Raw genomic sequence first — 20,513 nt, 5'->3', positions numbered from 1 at the left:
AAAGTATCTAAAACTGAAAATTTAAGAAAAGTGCATCTTAATATTGAAACATTATAGCAACAATATATCCTGAAGAAAAGTTATGAAAATTGTTAAATATAATTACATCTGAAAGGCACAGCAGTACATGACAGCAGATTGAATAGATAAGGAATTAAAACCCCTCTCAATGAACCAGATCCATTGATCAACATCGCTTCTTGATCCAGTATCTCTGAATCTCTTAAGGACAAATGGTAAGATATAATTAGCTGCAGCTTGGCAAAAATTGTTGTGCATTTCTATTTGCCACTGTCAAACTCCCCACTGATTTTTTTTTTTTTTTTTGTGAGGAAGACTGTCCCCGTGCCAATCTTCCTCTATTTTTTTTTGTTTGTTTGTTTGTTTGTGGGATGCCACCACAGCATGGCTTGATGAGCAGTGTGTAGGTCCGTACCCGGGATCCGAACCTGCGAACCCCGGGCTGCCGAAGCAGAGCGCATGAACTCACCCACTACGCCACCAGGCTGGCCCCTGATTTCAATCTTACAAATAGTTATGATGTCCAATCAACCTCTATATACACCTCTCCGTGCATTGTTCTGTGACATCTGTCATATGGACCACTCAATACATATTTATTATTGATGATAAGTGCTCAATAAAATGTTTGTAAATAAACAAATATATACCAACATCAGAACAGCAGCAATAATACTGACAAAAGAGCACCATTTGTTGAAAAGAATTCCAAATGTATGAATAGTAGTTTCTTTTCTCCCCACACTCTGAATAGAACACAACCCTTCCTTCCTTAAAATGCAAAACCAACACATTACTTAAGATTACTTAAAACAATCTAATAAATACTAAGTAAAGTTAAAACAGTTTATTTCTACTGACCTTGTAAGAAAGTAAGGCGAAAATGAAGCTGGATTATCCTGCTCTGAAAAGAGGGGCATAGATCCTCCCATTATCCACAGACGAAAGTACAGCACAACAATCACCTTCAGAGAAAAGAAGATTTGGTAAGAAAACCATCTCTTGTTGGGGTTAAGCCCCACCTTTCAGGAGGATACTTTCAGATGCTTTATAAATATTTTCTTTTCAAACATTTTTTCTAGTGATCACTTCTATAAAATCCTAACATTCAACATGCATACGAAAGATGGAAATAGCTGAGTAGGGAGAAGAGTAGACAACGAAGGTGACGAGGGCAAGGTAAGCACATTCTTAGTAACAGCTGTCAGCATCAAGCACTTGCTGGCTGTTATCCACCGTGCTAAAGGCTTTCCACCTCACCTGAGGCCTCACAACCCTAGAGGCAGATGAGGAAGCTGAGATCAAAGGGAATTCACCCAGAATCCCACAGCTAGTAATTGCAGGATCCAGGACTTGAACCCACGTCATTGGTCTCTAATGCCCAATTTCCATTCACACAGCTCCATGAAAGTTAATTTAAAATATGATAGATAATACTGCTCTGTCTTAAATGAACACATTTGGAAATGTTCCAACCCTTGAATGCCCTGAAGTAGAACCCTCATGAAGGGTTATTTCAACAACACCAGGGAACATCTTTTGTGTCACCCAATGGAATTTTATCACTGAATGCTATCTTGTTGCAAAGGTGGGTAAGAAAACCAGAGGCCAGAGAGACTTCCACGGGGATGAGTTCTGTTTATAGGAGAGTCCACCCACACAGGCCTTTTAGATGTAATTCTTATTTGAATAAGACCAATTACATTGTTTCTGTTAAATCACAGGGAAATCTTTGCTTGAATAAAAGCTAAAGGATTAATTTTGGCGGTAGTTAAGGCTAGATTTTTTATTCCATGAATATCACTGACTTATGTCATGAATGCCTTTTATATAAGTGACTGCAAATCCAAAAACCTAAAATGAATGTAGTGTGACAGACAAAGGCATATCAGCAGTAAATAATGCCTAGGCAGCAATTAAAAACTATCTTAATTAATGCTCACACTATGTCCTGCTCAAACTGAATTTAAATTCTTAAAGATATTATAATGGAAAATGTCAACCATAAAAGTAACAGAAAAAGTATCCTAAACTACCAAATTCCTTAAACTATCGAGAGGGGCAGAATATGCCACCCCAAAATACACCACTTTGGCATGTGGATCGCTCTGAGCTAAAGGCAATTAAGACCCAGTAGACTCACGAGGAGATTTTTACCTCTCCCTTAACTGCCTAAAAGAATTTAGATAGGGGCCCTATCCCAGGAAGAGAGCTATTACCAGAGACCACTTTTCATATCAGAAAGACTTATCTGCATGGCATGGAAAACATTTGTTTACCAAACATTTGCTCTTCTCATCTTCCTGTGAATTGTCTTCCTCCCCTTTGAAGCCCCAGACCCCTAACTGCTTCTCCTTAGCTCAGGATAGTACATAAGCCACAATGACCTGACTGCCTTCAAGTCTCATGTCTTTGTGGGGCTCCCGTATGTAAGTAAATAAATTTTATTTTCTCCTGTTAATCTGTCTTACGTCAATTTAAGTATTAGACCAGCCAACGAACCTAGAAGGGAAGGAGGAAAAATTTTTCCTCCCCAACAATACTATGAAGAGGAAAACCACTGTGATAATTGAAACAAACAAAAAGAATAGGAAGATAACTAGTAGAAAGGGTTTTGAGAATAAATTTTAAAAAGAACACAAGGACTGATATTTGACAACTTTCCATTACAGCAATAATGTCAAATTGCATTCCCAAACAATTCTAAGAAAATTAATCACTTCTGAAACAAGTGTTGAATCATCCCAATTCTATGCAAAGATCCTGGGGAATTCTTCAGAGAAATATTTTGCCGAAACTGTCCAGTCAAGACTCTCCATCTCATTCAGTTTTTGCATATTCGTCTTCTTCCATAAACATGTTTTAGTGTTAAGAAAAAAAATCACATTGATTCTTAACATTACAATTCAAAGACATTTTCATAAGTTTCTACCAAAACTTACCATAAATTTGGACAGGGAATTTATGAGAAACAGCAACGGCATAAGAGACTCGTCTCTTAATCTTCTTGAATAGAAACATCCAACAACGTAAGAGGATGAATAATATGACAGTCACCAAAGATGGCCACCAAGAATTCTCACCCTCTTTGCATGTGCATTCTGTCTTCCTATCAATAAATGGAGTCAATTGCCCATCCCTTAAATCTGTTTTGGTCTTGTGACTTGCATCAACCAACAGAATGTGGTAGAAGGTACACTGTGTCATTTCTGGGCCTAACCCTTGAGAAGTCCTGCAACTTTTGGTTTATTCTTTCAGAATCTAGCTGCCATGTTGTAAAGAAGTCCTGACTGTATGGCTAGAGAGAGAGGTTACATGGAGGGACCCACAAGGATGAGACATCACAGAGAGATGACCTAGCCCAGCAGACAGCTGCGTGAACCTGCTTGAGTAACCCCAGCCAAAAATCATGATGAGCAGAACCATCCAGCTGGACGCTGCCCAAACTAAAGCATTTGGGGCAGATATATGGTGGTTATTCTTTTAAGCCACTACATTTTGGGGTCGTTTGTTATGCAACAATACATAACTGATACAGCCAGGTTTGTGCTGCTGAGACAACTCAGCATCAGCACCTTGAAAGGGACTCAAAAATTCTATAGTTCACACCATCTGTGTCACTGAGTTCACAAATCCCTAGAGTGCTTTCATACATACCTTCCAATGCTTTGTAACATTTATGGCATGTACACTCTGATCCTAAAATCATGTTGTTAAAATCTACTGCTGATTCTATTAAATAACCTGGATCATGTCCCTGAGCCAGGATCAAGTGAAATATTCCTTATTGGATATTTCAAAAGCGTATACATACTTACATAACTTATGACCAAAATGGCCCTTTTTAAGAATGGTCTCATGGTAAGCAGGAAATTTCTATTGCTGCTCGCTGTCAGATACCTGAAACAGGAAAAAAAAAATCTCAAATAAGTGTCAGAGTCCCCCAGACACAATGTTCTCCTTTCAATGTGAATATGCTGTAGCTTGAAGAAAGGCTGGAAAGGATCATAGCAAAGAGCATGGCTTCAGGAGCCACACCACCTGGGTTTTAATCCCTCAGCTCTGCTGCTTACTGTCTGGGAGACCTTGGGCAAATTTCTTAACCTCTTTGCACATCTGTTTTTCTCACTTAAAAGAGTGGGGGGCTAGCCTGGTGGCATAGTGGATAAGTTCATGTGCTCTGCTTCGGGGGTCCAGGTTTTGTGGGTTCATATCCTGGGTGCGATCCCTGGCATGGACCTACACACCACTCATCAAGCCACGGTGTGGTGGCGTCCCACATACAAAATGGAGGAAGACAGGCACAGATGTTAGCTCAGGGCCAATCTTCCTCACCAAAAAAAAAAAGAAACGGGATAATAGTATCTACTTCACAGGAAAGTTGTAAAGAATAAATGAGATAATATACAGAACAGGACCTAGCACTGTTCACTATAAACATTGCTATCCCATCTAATCCCAACTAACCCAGGCAACTATATGGTTACACTGGTCACAGGGATGATCTTAATCAAAATGAGTTTATTTACCTACTTAATTTAGTTAGAGAGCTACTAAGTCTTCAACCCAAAAAATATCTCACAAATGTTTTTCCCCTGAAAAAAGAAAATGTCAAGGTAGCGTGAGGTTGATAAATTTATCCAAAGTAACAAAATTAGTAAGCATCAGTGGTGGAATCAGAGCTCACCCATATGCAATGGGTAATTTTCTTACCTGCCTATGGCCTTTGGAACCAAACTAGGTTACAAGGATGTCAACTTCTAGAGGGGCAGGAAGTTGTGTGGACCCTGCATCTACCAAGGCTCACTTACTTGTACAAAGTGGGAGCTCCATATATCCACATATAAGACACGTGATTGGCTGGCTTTAATAGCAACAATGAAAGGGAAGCAAGAGGAAGCTATTAACAAACCCCAAGCAAAAACCTAAAGCAAGTCGTTTTTACCTACACGCAAATTTCTATTTTTTAAAGTACAGAGTGGAGGAAAAACGTCAAATCAAATCCCATAATCTGGTAAGCATTTCCCACCTCATCCTTATGTCCTCTACCCTTTTTCATTTTTTTTCTTGTACTCTTTTTAATCTAATTTCTCCTCAAAGGATTTCTCCCCAGAATCTCTTAAAATATGCATTTGAATGAGGTCTCTTTACACAATGGGAATATTCTACAGGAGAGAGACCCTTTGTAAAACCTGAATGGGTCAGTATCACAAAGAAATGTCCACCTTGAGGACTGCTTACAAAATATATGTGGTTCCTCTGCTTTGTAACAGTTAAATGTGTCCAAATGATAACATAAGGAGGCAACAGTGTCACTCAGAGGCAGGTCTCTTCCTTCTTGCTCCCCATTTCCACTTCCTGGTTCATAAACAGCCGCAGATCTGACATTTCAAGCACTTAATAAGCGGAGAAAATGAGCTGAGCCCAAAAAACACTAGAGTCAGCTTTTAGCAAGCTCTGGACTGGATCCATCCCCAAGCACTACCTTGGAGGATGGCCAGGATACTGTCAGCTCTCATAACACAGGTGCGTCACTAATGTCCCAAAATAGGCTTAAGGGAGTCCACCTTAAGCTGAAACTGTACACAAGATTTTGTGTATGTTTGCATCTGTGTACTTCTCTGAGGCCAAGGTCCTTGGCTTTGATTTTCAGTGTCAACTGGGTCTTTGATTCCAAAAAAGTGAAAGCATCTTCTCTCAGCTCCTCCTCTATTTACTATGACGACCATTTTCAGGATAACTCAACAAAGACCAACCCTGGATATTTCTGCTATTCTTTTATAGGATGTAAGATAAACGGCAGCGGGAAGGGAATGAGAGCATGGGAAGGAAAAGGTACTGGATGTTACAATACATCTGGATGACAAAGTACTTCTTGGGTCGGTCTGCTTTTGGAAGCTTCATTTCTCAGGTTTCCTCTGTTGCTGGTTTATTTTAACACAGTGGAAAAATCAAAAGTGGTTTCATTTCTACAAAACAATAAACTACCACAAGGCTTAGGATTTTTTTCAATGTGCAACTTAGGTAAATTCATATTTTGTTCCACTGAAAGCTCACTATGATGGTTATTTCAGTGAGTTATATTTATAAAGTGTCCACTTGTTTAGAAATTCTCCCTCCATGAGAAACTCCATTTCCTCAAGAAGTTAAGCTCCTTTAGGTACCAAATAATTTTACTCTTAAAATACAGCATCCCAAAGCAATGAAAACCTAGAACGATACAGAGAGCAATGGTTGAAAAAAGTGACCTCTTTCAAGATTTCTATTTCTTAATTGTTGACCAAACTAAATGAGAAAATAAGCCAAAATGACATGGCCCTCTTTTTTGGTAAACACTTGGTCCGAGGCTGAGATTCCTAAGCTCATACAGGGAGCTCGCCAACGGCTGGATTCTCTGTATCCCTTTCACCTCCCCGTCCTAGAACAAAATTGTACAGATGGAATTTTCTCCATTAGTCTATGATGTATGGTCTGTGAAGCAGAACCGAACAATAACAAATAACAACAACAATAATAAAAATAGCAAACAATTAATATGCCAGACACAAATCTAAGTGATTTATATGTAGTAATTCCTTTACAATTTACAATTCCTTAAGGAAGAACATTATAATTCCTTCTTAATAGAAGAGGAGACCAAAAAACTAGAAGAAATACTGAACTGTTTAGATTCTCTTAGCTACTCACTTCAATCACAAGCTAAAGTGGCTGAAAGTGTTACTGCCCAACCTTCTGCCTGCCGCAAGACATGCCAATAGTCAAGAGGCAAGGTGGTAGGAGAAAAGGACTTTTTTTATTATAGCTTGCTAGCAAGAGGGAAGATGACCAAGCAATGTCTGAAAAAAACCATCCTAAGGGGCACAAAATCTTAGAGCAGTTATATAGGCCGGTGGGTTATAGGGGAGAGGGTTAGGAATATTGACCCTCGGGTGTTACACACTGGGAGTCACCAAACCACATCTTTCAATCTTCATTGATGATGGCTATTAGCATAGATTCTCTGTTGGGGGGTCATCACATACCTAAGGAACTCAAAAGAACAAAGTTATCATCTTATCACAGCTGGGAGGTACGTGCACAAGCAGAGATCGTAAAATCTACAGAGCAGTTAGATCTCCTAGAGGGTGCATATCCAGCTGGGTTAGCTAGTCAGAGGTCATTCAAAGTTACAGTAGGGTTTCTTTTCTACAACATGGCTTTCCCCATGTCAACTTTGTCTTGAGGTGGTTTTAAGGCAAAAGTGCCTTAAAAACACATGGTACTATGCAAATACCATCACTGATAATTTTCAGCTTCAGTCAAATTCTCCACTGTTTTCCCTGCAAAGCCAGAGAACATGCCAACAACAAAACCAAACCACGAGGAAACCACTAGAATAGGAAGCAAGGTCCAGGATTCTGTTCTTGTCCTTCAACTCATTTGGTACATGGCTTGGAACAAGTCTACAGATGCTTCATTTTCTTCCTTTATCATTGAAAGTTGGACTAAATGGTTTCGGGGCCCTTTCAGGTCTAAAATATTGTGATCCTTGGATGTTCTCAGCAAATGATGACATCATAAACGATGACTGAATAAAAACATACAGAAACTTACTGAAATTTCAAGAAAAGGAACACCAGATTAGAGGGAAGCAAATATTAGTTGATCCTCACTTTGAGTATGTTAGAGAAGAAGAAATTTTTCCACTCCCTTTCTAAGTTCTTCTGGCTGGTCTAAGAATTAAATTGACATGAGACAGATTGACAGGAGAAAATTGAATTTAATTACATATGTATAGAAACCCTGAAGATATGAGGTCCCCTGACAGTCAGGCAATTGAGGTTTACATGTCATCTTGAGCTAAGGAGAAGAGGGGTAGGGGTCTGGGAGTTCAAATGGGAAGAAGACAATTCACAAGAAGACAAGAAGAGCAAATGTTTGGTAAACAAATGTTTGCCATGCTATGCAGAGACAATCGGACACAGAGAGGACTTTGATTAAACAGGCCTTGCTAAGATTCCCCCAGTCTACACATCCAGCTCATATTCTTTGTAGATATCTCTGGTGACAGCTCTTCTTGCTGGAACAGGCCCTTTATCTAAATTCTTTTAGGCAGTTAAGGCAGAGGTAAAAAAGCTCTTTCAGAGTCTTTTTTTTTCTTAAAAATAATCAGCCTAAAATAATCCTCCCACCAAAGAGACACATTTTGGGGTGACAAATTCTGCTCCCCTACAAGTAGACTCTTCATAATTTGCAGTCGCATTTAGAAAAAAATATTTTAACATAAGTTTGAAGTATTTAACATTATCAAATTCTGCATTTTTAACAATTTCTGATTTTAGGCAAACAAAAGCAAAAGATCAAAATTATCTAAAGTAAATTTCCTAACCTGTGCTCCCCCACACCCCAAGTTTCCTGAACTCAAATTTTCTATTAACATTTACCTTCTCAGTTGATCATGTTCAAATATTCAGAGCTAAATGTGACTTCTTCCTGAAGCTCACTCTCCATAGCTACTCAGTCCTCAAATCCTATTAAGAGGTCATAGCTGACACCAGGACAACCAGCCACTCTAAGTCACCCATCCATAATCTTGAGAGCTAAATGAATGCTTATTATTTTAAATCACTGAACTTTGTTACACAGAATTATTGTGTTGTAGGGGTTCAGAATGAGTTGCCCCAAGATGTGCCATTCTGGCACGCAGATTATTTCAAGCTAAAAACAATCAAGGCCCAAAAGACTCAGAGAGAACCTTCTACCTTCCCCAAATTGCCTAAAAAGAATTTAGATAGAGGACCTCTTTAAGAAAGAAGCTATCACCATAGATAACTATAAAATAACATGAACTAGGTGTGGTAGACAGGGAGGAACCCAGCAAGGACTATTTGATCAAAGTCCCCTCTATCGCCCATCACCTTGGCATGGCCCAGCAAACATTTATTTACTAAGCATTAACTGTTTTCATCTTCCTGTGAATTGTCTTCCCTCCCTTTGAAGTCCCAGACCTCTACCTTCTTCTCTCTAGTTTAGGATAACATGTCTATCTCATTTTACCTGATTGTCTTTGGAATTTTTCATGCTTATGTGAATTCCCTATGCACATGTATTAAATTTGATTTTCTCCTCTTAACCTGCCTTATATCATTTTAATTATTTGACCAGCCATAAGAATCAACACAGGAAGGGGAGAAATTTTCCCCACTCTCACTATGTTGACAGATAATTGATACATACAACAAGATGACTAATAAATGCTTATGGACTCAAATAGAATGTTAAAAATATTTATCTGCTTTTGCTCAATCCCTTTTCTTTTTCTGTGTTTTCCTTACTCTCCAGTGCTAGATTTGGGTACAAAATAACAAGTTTCATAGTTTGGGATGTAGACAGCAAGGTGGAGGAGGAAAACCACTTGGATGGTACTACTTCTCTTACCTTAAATCCTGGTGGTTTAATGAAGACAATATATTTTCCAGCCCCTCTCAGAATCTATAAAAACCTGATAATTTTTGTGTTAATATCAGTTCCAGTGGCAAACATTTCAGCTACAATGAGTTGTTACTATTTAACATTATACCAATAAATTATAAAAAGCTATATTTGGGGGCCAGCCTGGTGGCACAGTGGTTGGGTTCTCACATTCCGCTTCGGTGGCCCGGGGTCCACCAGTTTGGATCCTGGGCGCGGACCTAATCACCATTCATCAAGCCATGCTGAGGCGGTGTCCCACATAGAAGAACTAGAAGGACCTACAACTAGGATATACAACTATGTACTGGGGCTTTGGGGAGAAAAAAGAGGAAGATTGGCCACAGATGTAAGCTCAGAGTCAATCTTCCTTAAAAAAAAAAAGCTATACATGAAATTCCTTCTAGAACACCAGTCATACTAATTTAATTTCTCCTGCTCTTTCAAGGTAATAAAGGAGATTAATAAAGCACATACTATGACCAAAAAAAAAAAAGAAAAATTTGAATTCAGAGCTTTTCAGAATAAGAATTCAGAGATCCTGCTTCTCTTTGAAACACAAGAAAAAAGATTTCTCAGTTGACCAAAGAAGTAAAGACACAGCTTACATTAGAAAATATCAAAAGCTTAACAAAAACAACAAAAGAAATTTAAGTGTCTTTGGGTTCTCTTTTTAATGCACTTTCCTTGAACCCATTAAGTGCTTCCTCTAAGTCTTAATAACCAAAGGCATTCTACAGGGGAGCAGAACAACCTTTGCTGTCTCCTTTGATATTCAAATGAAGATTGTGAAGGGAAGGGGCTAACTACATGAAGAAGACGATGATGCATTTCTCAGTTCTATCTACTCAGAAACCCATATTTACCTCCAATACCCCATTCTGTGGCTGTGGTAAAATTTTCTTCCTGAAATTTTAAACTCTTAAGTTAGCATGTTACTTACAAAGAAATATTTACTTAGATTATCACACATAGAATTGTGGATATAAAGGCAGAGGGGAATATAATTTCAGTTCTCTTAGCCATTCTGAAAACCAAAGTTAGAACTGGAAGGGATCAAAACAGCTCAGGTAGTTTTACAGGTGAGGAAAAAACAACGAAGCCCAGAAAGGTTAACTGATTTGCAAAAGGTCACGGTCCTTCAGTGTCAAAGGTCAATTAGTTTAGGCTTTATTAATTTAGTCACAGGGTCTAATTTATATTCCTTCTACAACGAATTTAGTCAGAAGCCCCAGTTTTTATTCCTTCCACACGTAATGGCAAAAATTCAGTTTTGGTGATGTTACCCATTGTCTGTCACTAACAGTCCCAGGGAAATTTCAAATCATTAATAATAGGAGATACTAAATGTATTCAACATGCACCAGTCACTACGCTAAGCACTTTACCTTCTTTATTTCATTTAATCCTCACACCAGCCCTGTGAGGCCATACTTGTCCCTATCTTGTAAATCAAGCTCAAGGAGGTACTTACTCAGGATCTCAGTGGCAAGCAGCAGAGGTGAGACCCAAGTCCAGATCCAAAGCATTCACTACTCTATACAGCATAAAAGTAAAATGGAGCTGGTTTATTCATCACACTTTCAACATAGATTATTTATTAAATGGCATTTCTGCACATTAACAACATAACGACCTGTATTTAATTAAAAATGACAAAATTCATCTTCGATATCTTCATCAGGTGGTACAGGTCTACAATAAAACCTTTAATAAGGTTTTTTCACACAAATAAATGAGCTGAGGCAGCACACAATTCTTGAAGGGTCTTTTAAGAAGTACCCTCGTAAAGGTTAATGTATGTAGTGGTTGCCGCAAGTTGGAACGCAAGCTCCAGGTTGGAACGCAAGCTCCACGTCAGGGGGCTGATTCAGAAATTCTCAGTGAGAAAAGATGGCCAGAAGGAGAGTGTGAGCAGAGCTGAGAGGGTGTCACTGCACTGTGAGATGACCAACCAGCCAGCCCTACAGAGAGGAGCGGCAAGCAGAGACAGAGAGTGGGGAGACAAGCAGCCCCCAAGAGTGACAATGGAGCTGACCCCTGAGGAAAATGAGAAGTGAATTAGGTGAGGAGAGAAGGAATAAGACGCATATACAGAGGCCTAGGATGGAGAGAAGGTGAGCAGGAGGAAGTGAAAGAGGTTCACTCTAGCTGCAGGATCTAATACTGGCAGAGTGGTGAGCAGGGAGGCTGGAGAGGCAGGCAGGGGCACCTGCACCATGGGCCTTCACATCTCATTATGGAGTTTGGACTTTATTTTGATGAGCAGCCAATGCAGGGCTTTTACGCAGAGACAACCCAATCCAATTTCCAGCAGAGTGGCGTCAGCACTGTGCCCACTCAAAAAATGGTAGACAGCGGTTATTCTGCAAGTTTCTGAGGTATCAGATTCAGAAAGAGATGAGAGGTTCTAGTCCAAGTAGGTGGAGAGACCTTATTGAAAGGATAAGAGAGAAAAGCACGTGTTGTTCCACTTATTCAGGAGTATGATTTAGGTGTTAAGTCTTTTCTTAAGGTACTTTAATTTTATGTTAATTGGTCATTAATTTGGTATATATAAAAACTTTCTACTAACCAGAATATTTAATTTGCCAAAATAAGAACCCATTACAAGAAGATGCACACTATGTATTGGTATGGCATTTTCTATGTCAAAGGCCTTTTCAATCTATTCTAACATTAATCCTTGAAAGATCCATATGAAGTTGGTAGAAAAGAGAGCACTAGCTCCATATTACAGATCCAGACCTAGTGAGCAGCGGATCCCAAACCAGAATTGAGTCTTCCGACGGCTGGTTCCACGTCTTTTAACCGCACCATGTGGTCTCCCCTCTGACCATGCTGTAAGACAGCATTCGCTGTGGGGTTTCCCTTATTTCCGTCTGCCCAAACTTACTGCACACCAGAGACTCTAAGGAATCCATGCAAATGAAATCACTGGTACTTGCAAAACACGGTTGTGCAGGTACACAAGTAAATTTTTCACTAAGAAAAAAATTAAAAAGAGCCAATGATACTATAATCATATTTTATGAACCTCTTATTGGGATATATGGGTTGATAAATTCACGTACAGTTAAGCTAGTGAAAAAGAGTATTTGATGTTGGATCTGTGCTGGAAAACTGAGGAAACATTTTCTGTTAAAAACAACAATAATAATAGCTACCATTTAGTGAATGCCTGCTGTGCCCCAGGCACGGTTCTTACGTGCACAAAATCCTACATCCTATCCTAATCACATTCCTATAAGATGCGCACTATTAATATCTTCATTTTACAAATGGAGAAACTGAGGCATTAATGGTCAAGTAACTTGTCCCAAGGTCCCACAGGTAGTAAGTGAGGGGAGTCGGAACATAAATCTAGCCTGTGCCCTTAACCACCAATGCTCTGCTACCTCTCACATCACTGTCAACTAAATCTCTGTCTTTACCTTCCCAAGAGGATGTCTGAATTTCAAACACTACTCTTGGAAATACAAATACATCAATAACACATGTTTAAAAGGATAATTATTCAGGATCCCAGTATATACCTGATCCATTCAGGAAATTAACAAAAAGGCTGCTACAACTTCATCACTATGAAAAACGATAAGCTATTCCAAAAGCCATATCCAATTTAACAAGCAAAATATTGAGCACTTAGGTCCTAGAAGCAATATATGAAAGGAATAAAAGCATACATTTAATACTTAATAACAGCTAACATTTACACAGTGTGTAAATGAGTGCACACTGTGGGCCAAAAACCGGCCAAAGTACATGTATTAACTCTTTAAATACACACACACCTATGAAGCAGGTGCTATTTCTATCCTCATTTTATAGATGGGGAAACTGATGCACTAAGAAATCAATGAATTTTCCCAGGATCACAAAGCCATACTTAGCAGACTGTGACTTGAACCTATACATCCGGTTCCCGAGCCCCCACTGTCCACACTACACCACACGGCCTTTCCGTACTTTCTGCACCGCCCCCAGGAGGGGTGCATATGATAAAGGACTAACAGAGCTCAGAGAAGGAAGAAATCAGCATGGCTGGAAAAGGAAGGGAAGCTGCAGGGAAGAGGTGAGACTTGACCTGGGCCTGGAGGACAGAGAAGATGGGAGAGCAGAGGAAGGCAAGAGGGGCCAAGAGGAGAGGTGCCCAGGCAGCAGCAGAGGGACTGGAGTGAGCAGAGCCCGCCCTGGACAATGAGGGCTTCCTGCAAACCCAGCATGCGCAGCCCCTACTCCCGTATTCAGTGAACTCTTCACAGTGTTGCAAAATCACATATCTAAAATCTGAAAAAAGGATAAGCTGAAGCTTCAAAACCCTGACAGCTTGAACAGCAGTAGAATATCTCTAAATGTGATCGATGTTGATTCCATCTCTCTTTTGCTCGGCCACATGTGGGCCAAGTGATCTCACTCTGCAGCTCCCTTTCCCCTAAGCCAACCCCAGTCCTTACCTGGCGTCACCCTTGTTAGTAGGGCTCTCTAGGTACCTGGAGCAGGATTTGTCCCATCTCTGAACTGCTCCCTAGGAGTTTCAAACCTTACCGTCAGCACCCAGGACACAGATGGGGCCACCACTGCCGGTGAGAGGGGTCATCTTCTGCTACAAGTCAGTACCCTTTCTTGGTCTCTCCTCCATTTGTTGCATCCATGTAGAAGGCAGGCCAGGTTGGCCCAGCTGGGTCTCTCTCTAACCCACTTTCATGCTTGTAACTGGGTGAGCAACTTAGGCTGAGATCTGTGCTACAGATCCAGAGAGCTGAGATTTACGGGAAGGAGAAGAGGAAGTCTCACTTAAACCTTCACAAAGCCACTTTCTCCAATCCAGCTTTCCGTCTAGGGCTCTCCCTCCACCCTCATGCACATGCTCTGAAGCAACTCTCATAATGACAGTAAATCCAGAAGCTCTCAATCACACATGGTTTCGTGCACTGAGTTCACGCAGAGGCCAAGGAGGACATATGGCAGCCTGGGCTTCCTGCAGACCACGCTCCTCCTGAAATAGATGGCCTCCCTGCAGCACTGGCCGTGCTGTGGTCAAAGGCCTGCAGCAGCGTCGGCGGTCTATGAAAGCACAACACCATTCACAGGGAGGTAAGCACTGTCAGTCCAGGGGAAGAAAAGCCTTCTCTTGGTCCTAACAAACTCATCCAGAGAATAGCCCCTTTCCCCAGCCCTGACCCCTAACGTCCTTTATATTTAAGGTCAGAGCTGCAGGGCTAGAAAGTGGGGACCAGTCCATCCAGCACAATCTTGGCAAACACCTTTAAAATTCACTTTTCCTACAAGAATCTTACTTTGAGGGGATTCAAGTTTTATTTCACTTGCACTCCATTTTTTACATTGAGGAGAAATATGCTATGTTTTTTAAAAAGGTGAAATTTGTAAGGCTTCAAATCTAAGCAATTTGGTTTTATTTTTGAATTCCAATGCTCACACACATTGAAAGCTTCTGAGGAGAAAATTATAACTAAGACTTCAGAGTAGAAATAAGAATCACAGTGGCTCTTAGCACAAGTACACACAACACAGAAACAATCATTATTCAGATAATTGTCAGGGTTTTAATGTTTGTGTAAAATCTCTATCCGTATTACAGAAGTTAGGAATCCATAATAATTAGTTCTACACAATTTTTTTCAAATGCATGCTTCATTTTGGTTATATAATTTTTAAAACTTTCTCCTAATTTCCTTCTAGACCTAAGAGTCTCATTTTAAAACATAATATTAAAAGCCTTAAGTAGGAAAGTTGTCAAAGAAACTAGAAATTTCAGTCCCAGTAATATTTTCCATATATATATTCAAATATTGAATTATATTTATTTATATTTTACTTACATTTTTCAAAGTAAACATTCAGAAAATAATGTTATATGATATTATCTCTATATGCTACCTCAGTTGTCAGAGGGATCTCTAAGGGTCCTTATGCTAAACTCACAAAAGATGGCACCTTTGATATTATAGGGGGTGCCCTGGGTGTGGTGAAACAACCACAGGCCATGGAGTCATACGGAATCCTGGCTCATTCAGTTACAAACTGGGAGACTAGGTAAGCTCTTTAACCTCCCTGGGGTCTCAGGTGCCTCAGTCGTAAAATGGTCATCATCATTTCTACCTGACAAGGTTGCTGAAAGGATTTCAGTGAGATAAGGTGTGTGAGTGGCTCAAAACAGTGCCCAGCACATAAAGGCACCCAAAGTAGCCATTATCAGAATAGTAAGCACAACTCAGCTGAAAATACTAAACACTATGGCTTATCTTCATGGCCACCAAAAAAAAAAAAAGGAATAACTGAGTAAAGGAATTCAGCTAGGATATGATAGAAAAAGGACTTTATCTCTTTCAATTTCTATAAGCTCTCTCATTGCTGGAAGGAGAAGGGAAAGAGAACAAAATACTTTCCTAGAAGACAATGCTTTAATTTGGCTTTGAACATTCTTCTTGTTCACTGGACTCCTTTAATTCAGCTCGGATACAGAAGTCAGATACTCAAATGTGTTGTGCAGGCATGACCTGCACAAGGGAGCCGATGGAGGAGGCAGAATTGAGGTGACCTGTGAGGGCTGAAATCTAGCCCACGCTCCATGCAACAACTAGTGTGCCCTGGCGCTGACCGCATCTGCCCTGAGGAAGGGAGGCCCTTTCCTAACTCATCCAAGAGAGCAAAAGGTGGCCTGACTCACGCATCATGCACCCACAGTGCCACATGCCCACACCTTTTCTACTTCACATAAGTATCTGCTATTGGCCAGCAGCAGCCCTTCCATTACTGTTTAATACCCACTAGACAGCTTCATTGTCCTAACGACTTTCACAGCAACTTGTTTAATCTAATGTTTCCATTTTCTTTGCAGCCAATTTCATTGTCTCCCTGACATATTATCACAGTGTTGCTATATTTCCAGGCACCAAACCATGTGCAAAGAAGCTTAATGTTCAACTGAAGACTAGCATTTGTTTCTGTCTTAGCTCAGCTGAGTTTTCCTTCCAGATTCAGCACAGCTGTTTTGCACAGTGGGCATTTAATTCATCAAACTGAATTTTTAAAAACCCTAATCACACAGGTCTTAACCTACCTTTACAAACTGCACTGACACCAGGGCCCAATTTGAGACTATTATTTTAACAAATGCATTTTTCCTGTCCTAAACTGACCTCAAGCCCAAATAAAGTCCTCTGAAAATTTTCCAGATCCTAGAGATTATCATACACGAGGCTGGATTGTCATCAAAGGTGGCCAGCCAGTCCAGCCTGCCTAGTACTGAGGAGCTTGCTGGGACATGGGACTTTCAGTGTTAAAACTGAGAAAGTCCTAGAAAAAACAGGAGACGATGGCCACCCTGTAGGCCATCCTCTGGCAGGTTGGTAGAATACAACAGAATAAACTGCTGAAGAGTAAACCAAACCATAAGTTATGCAAAATTCAAAGAAAAAAATTAGTTTCTTTTTCTTGTCCTGGAAGCGTGCGCACACACATGCACACACACATACACCCTCTTGATCCATGACTTGTTATTCCTTATGAATAAGAGTTTAATCAGAAACTAGTGTTTGTCTAGTGGAAGATATCTACTAATTGGTTGAGCTTGTTAGTTCTGAAAATATGAGAACTAGAATTTTCTCGCCCACACTGTCCAGCTGTCACGTAAATCTCTTCTACTTGGATAAGCCAATATAAAGCATTCTTTATAGCACCATTTTATTAAACTAACAAAAAAGGAAAAGAGGGCAGGAAGAAACAAGGATTTAATAACCACTAAGACTGTAGAGAGTTCCCTACATGTGCAATCAACAGCATTGTAATGGCTTTATTTACTGGACTGTAAAGTTGCCTGGTTGATTGTAGTAGAGGTTGATATTTTAAAAGCTACATTTGAATCAAGCTTCCACAAGTAATTAAGAGGAATTGACAGTCTTGATTTTAAAATACACCATGTCTATAAACGACAAATACAATGGTACCTAAAATGATCAATTTTAGCCATAAACAAACAAAACCAAACATTCAAACCAAAGTTCCAAAACCTCATAACCTGTCATTTTGATACATTTATCTCTTTATACTTTGCCATATGTAAATACCACATATTCATTTTTATTTTTAAATATTGGTAATACTTAGTTTAAAAGTTTATGAAAGTTTTCCTATCTTACATGCCACACTTTCTTTTATTATCTTTTCCTTTTAAGAGAGATTTAATCACTACAGGATTATCTAAAATCATTCCCACTCTCTTTAAACACTAAGGCTCCAATTTCCCGGGCCCCATTACTGTAAACACCATACTAAATAAAACTAAAAGTAGATTTTCCCACTGTCCTGTGATCTACTCAGGTAGAAGAACCTTATGAAAGTTAAATGAATCCTTGAGACTGACAAAAATAACAGGTTCAAACTCCAGCAGAATCTATTTGATGTCTTTTGCCCAAGTAGGAGACCTGATCCTTGCCACAGTCAGTCAGCAATCGGTCTCCAGAGGTCCTATCTGCACTCCACCTTTAAACAAGAAAGGCTACCTCCAGGAGTGACAGACTGGGTACAGCATCTGTTCAAGATGTGAGGATATGGCAACCAGCGCTAATTCCATTAGGCAGGTGGGGTTAAGAATCACGCTTGATCCCAGATTCCCTAACAAGCACTTTATGAGAAACTGATCGAAGGTAGGCACCCACAGGCAGCCAAATGAAGCATTTCCTGGACATGCTGGAAGGGGGCCTGAAGCTAGGCCTCACCAGTGTGGATAGCCAGGGAATCATTAACTCCTGACAGAGCTGGCTGGTATGCTACAGTGTGTAAAAAAGAAAAACCTCTTCTCCTTGTATAATAGGATTTGGTTGAGGACCAAAATTATACAATTCACATGAGGCCCCCAAGATGACATGCAGACAAAGATCCAAATCTGATCCTTCTGTGGAAATAGAGGTACAGACAGAGAAACACACCCATCTACCTAAAATCAGTTAGCATTCCGAGCCCTTAGGATTTTCAGGTCCACCTTCCAGAAAACAGCATGAATATATTAACTGGCCTCTAATTTTTCTATGTCCCTCTTTTTTAGCTAGTCAATTTAATGGATTTCACAGGATGGAGGTTATTGCAAATAAAAGTAAAATCAAATTTGCAGCATGAATAACCCTTTCTTGTATCTGTGTTTTGTGTACTGTGATTTTTTTAATTTTTGTTTTTGTATTTACATATCTGAACAACACCAATGAGCCTATTCACAATAGACACTTGCCCTGCAGTTATTCCCATACATAAAATGTGCCATAAAATATGCATAGGATCACAAGCACTCCAAATAAGGTATGTGACTTCATCCATATTGTATGAGCCATTTTCACGCAACTAGATGACTTAATTTTTCATTTGCCAAAGACAACTACTGCTATCATTACACTATTCTAGAAATTTAATAAACCAGTATTTCTGCAATAGTCACAAACTCATCTACTAAACAACCTCGTCTCTTGGTTATACATACAAAAATCAGCGAAGAACAAAAATTGCTTGTGAGCAACCAAAACCAATGTTTCCAACCCACAATTATCTGGTTTTTACCCCAAAAGCAAAATCAGACCATACAGAACTGCTGCTACAGACAAGTACATTGTGGCAGCAACTGGCTTGCTGTCCCCAGACCTTGTTTCTTCTTTTTCTTGAGTACACAACTTCTCTGCATCGCTTATAATTAGAACTCAGCCACACGACTGAGTTCTAGACAGGAGAAGGTGAATGGAAGTGACAGGCATCACTTCCACACCTGGCCCATATAATCTTCCTGTAACACTGGAACACCCAAGCTTTTTCCTCTTCCTGCGTGATGAAGACAGGCACGGAAACCTAAAGCCACTGCTTGAAGATACAGACCCACAAGATGGAGGGAATCTGGGTTCCTGAATCAACAGTGTGGAGGTGAGCTGCTCACCAATCATGAACATTTATTTCAGACTTAATATGAACAAGAAATAAACTTCTATGGCAAGTGAGCCACTGTTTATGGCTGGTGTTATCTTAACTAATAGAGATGCCAATAGTAGCGAGAAATGGCATTTAAAAGCAAGGAGAGTTCTACAAATTCATCTTTTGGAAACAAATATGAGACCCTCAAGAATTTATGTAAGGAACATTAGTGTCTCATTATTTATAAATACTAAATTTTTTAAAACTATAATAGAATAATGTTGGCATGGGTTCCATGAGCTAGAAAAAATCATGGACTTCACATGGGAGTGAAAATTAGTGTAACTCTGTGTACTTTTTTCTGAGTAGCAATTTGGCATCATGCAGCAAAACCTAAAACACTTCCTCAACCTTTAGTAATCACATTCAAATCAGAAATGCACAGAAAGAATTATGTCCATATTAGTGAAAAACTGGAAACAATCTAAATATCTAACTATAGGGGAATAATTAAATTTTAGTATAACCATACAGTGAATAACACCATTTAATCATTTAGAAATTATGTTTAGGAGAATATTTAAAGACGTGTAAACACTCATTATATATTGTTAAATAAAAATAAAAGAGCATATACAGTATGAATCCAGTTGTTAAAAAAATATAGCACATAATGAATCCAGTTGTTAAAATGTATATATATACAACAAAAGATTGGTGAGCTATGTACCTGTTACTGACTGCATGTTTGTGTCCCCCCAAAATTCATATGTTGAAATTCTAATCCGCAGTGTGATGGTGTTTGGAGATGAGGCCATTGGGAGGTAATTAGGTCATGAAGGTGGAGCCCTCATGATGGGATTAGTGTCCTTAGAAGAAGAGACATGAGAGAGCTTCTTTTCTCTCTGCTTTCTGTCATGTGAGCATACAACAAGAAGATGGCTGTCTGTAAATCAGGAAGACAGCCCTCACCAAAAACTGAATCTGCTGGCACCTTGATCTTAAACTTCCCAGCCCCTAGAACTGTGAGAAATAAATGTTTGTTGTTTAAGCCACCCAGTCTAAAGTGAAAAATTTAAAAAGATAGAAACCTTTGAAAGCACATACGAAAATTAAAAGCCAAAGAGTAG

General features: G+C 39.5%; 1 protein-coding gene across 1 annotated transcript in view; it reads right to left on the bottom strand.

Annotated features, from left to right (window-relative positions):
- TMTC1 (transmembrane O-mannosyltransferase targeting cadherins 1) overlaps window positions 1–20,513 on the bottom strand; it is a 245,692-nt gene that overhangs the window by 126,360 nt on the left and 98,819 nt on the right. The window contains exons 6-7 of the mRNA XM_058558571.1: window positions 3,840–3,921; window positions 883–986 (exon numbers count right to left, since the gene is read on the bottom strand). Of these exons, the coding sequence (XP_058414554.1) occupies window positions 883–986; window positions 3,840–3,921 (186 nt within the window). The remainder of the gene's footprint in view (window positions 1–882; window positions 987–3,839; window positions 3,922–20,513) is intronic.

This window comes from Diceros bicornis, chromosome 17 (assembly GCF_020826845.1).
Source record: "Diceros bicornis minor isolate mBicDic1 chromosome 17, mDicBic1.mat.cur, whole genome shotgun sequence".
NCBI lineage: Eukaryota > Metazoa > Chordata > Mammalia > Perissodactyla > Rhinocerotidae > Diceros > Diceros bicornis.
This window is presented reverse-complemented; position numbering and strand designations above follow the sequence as displayed.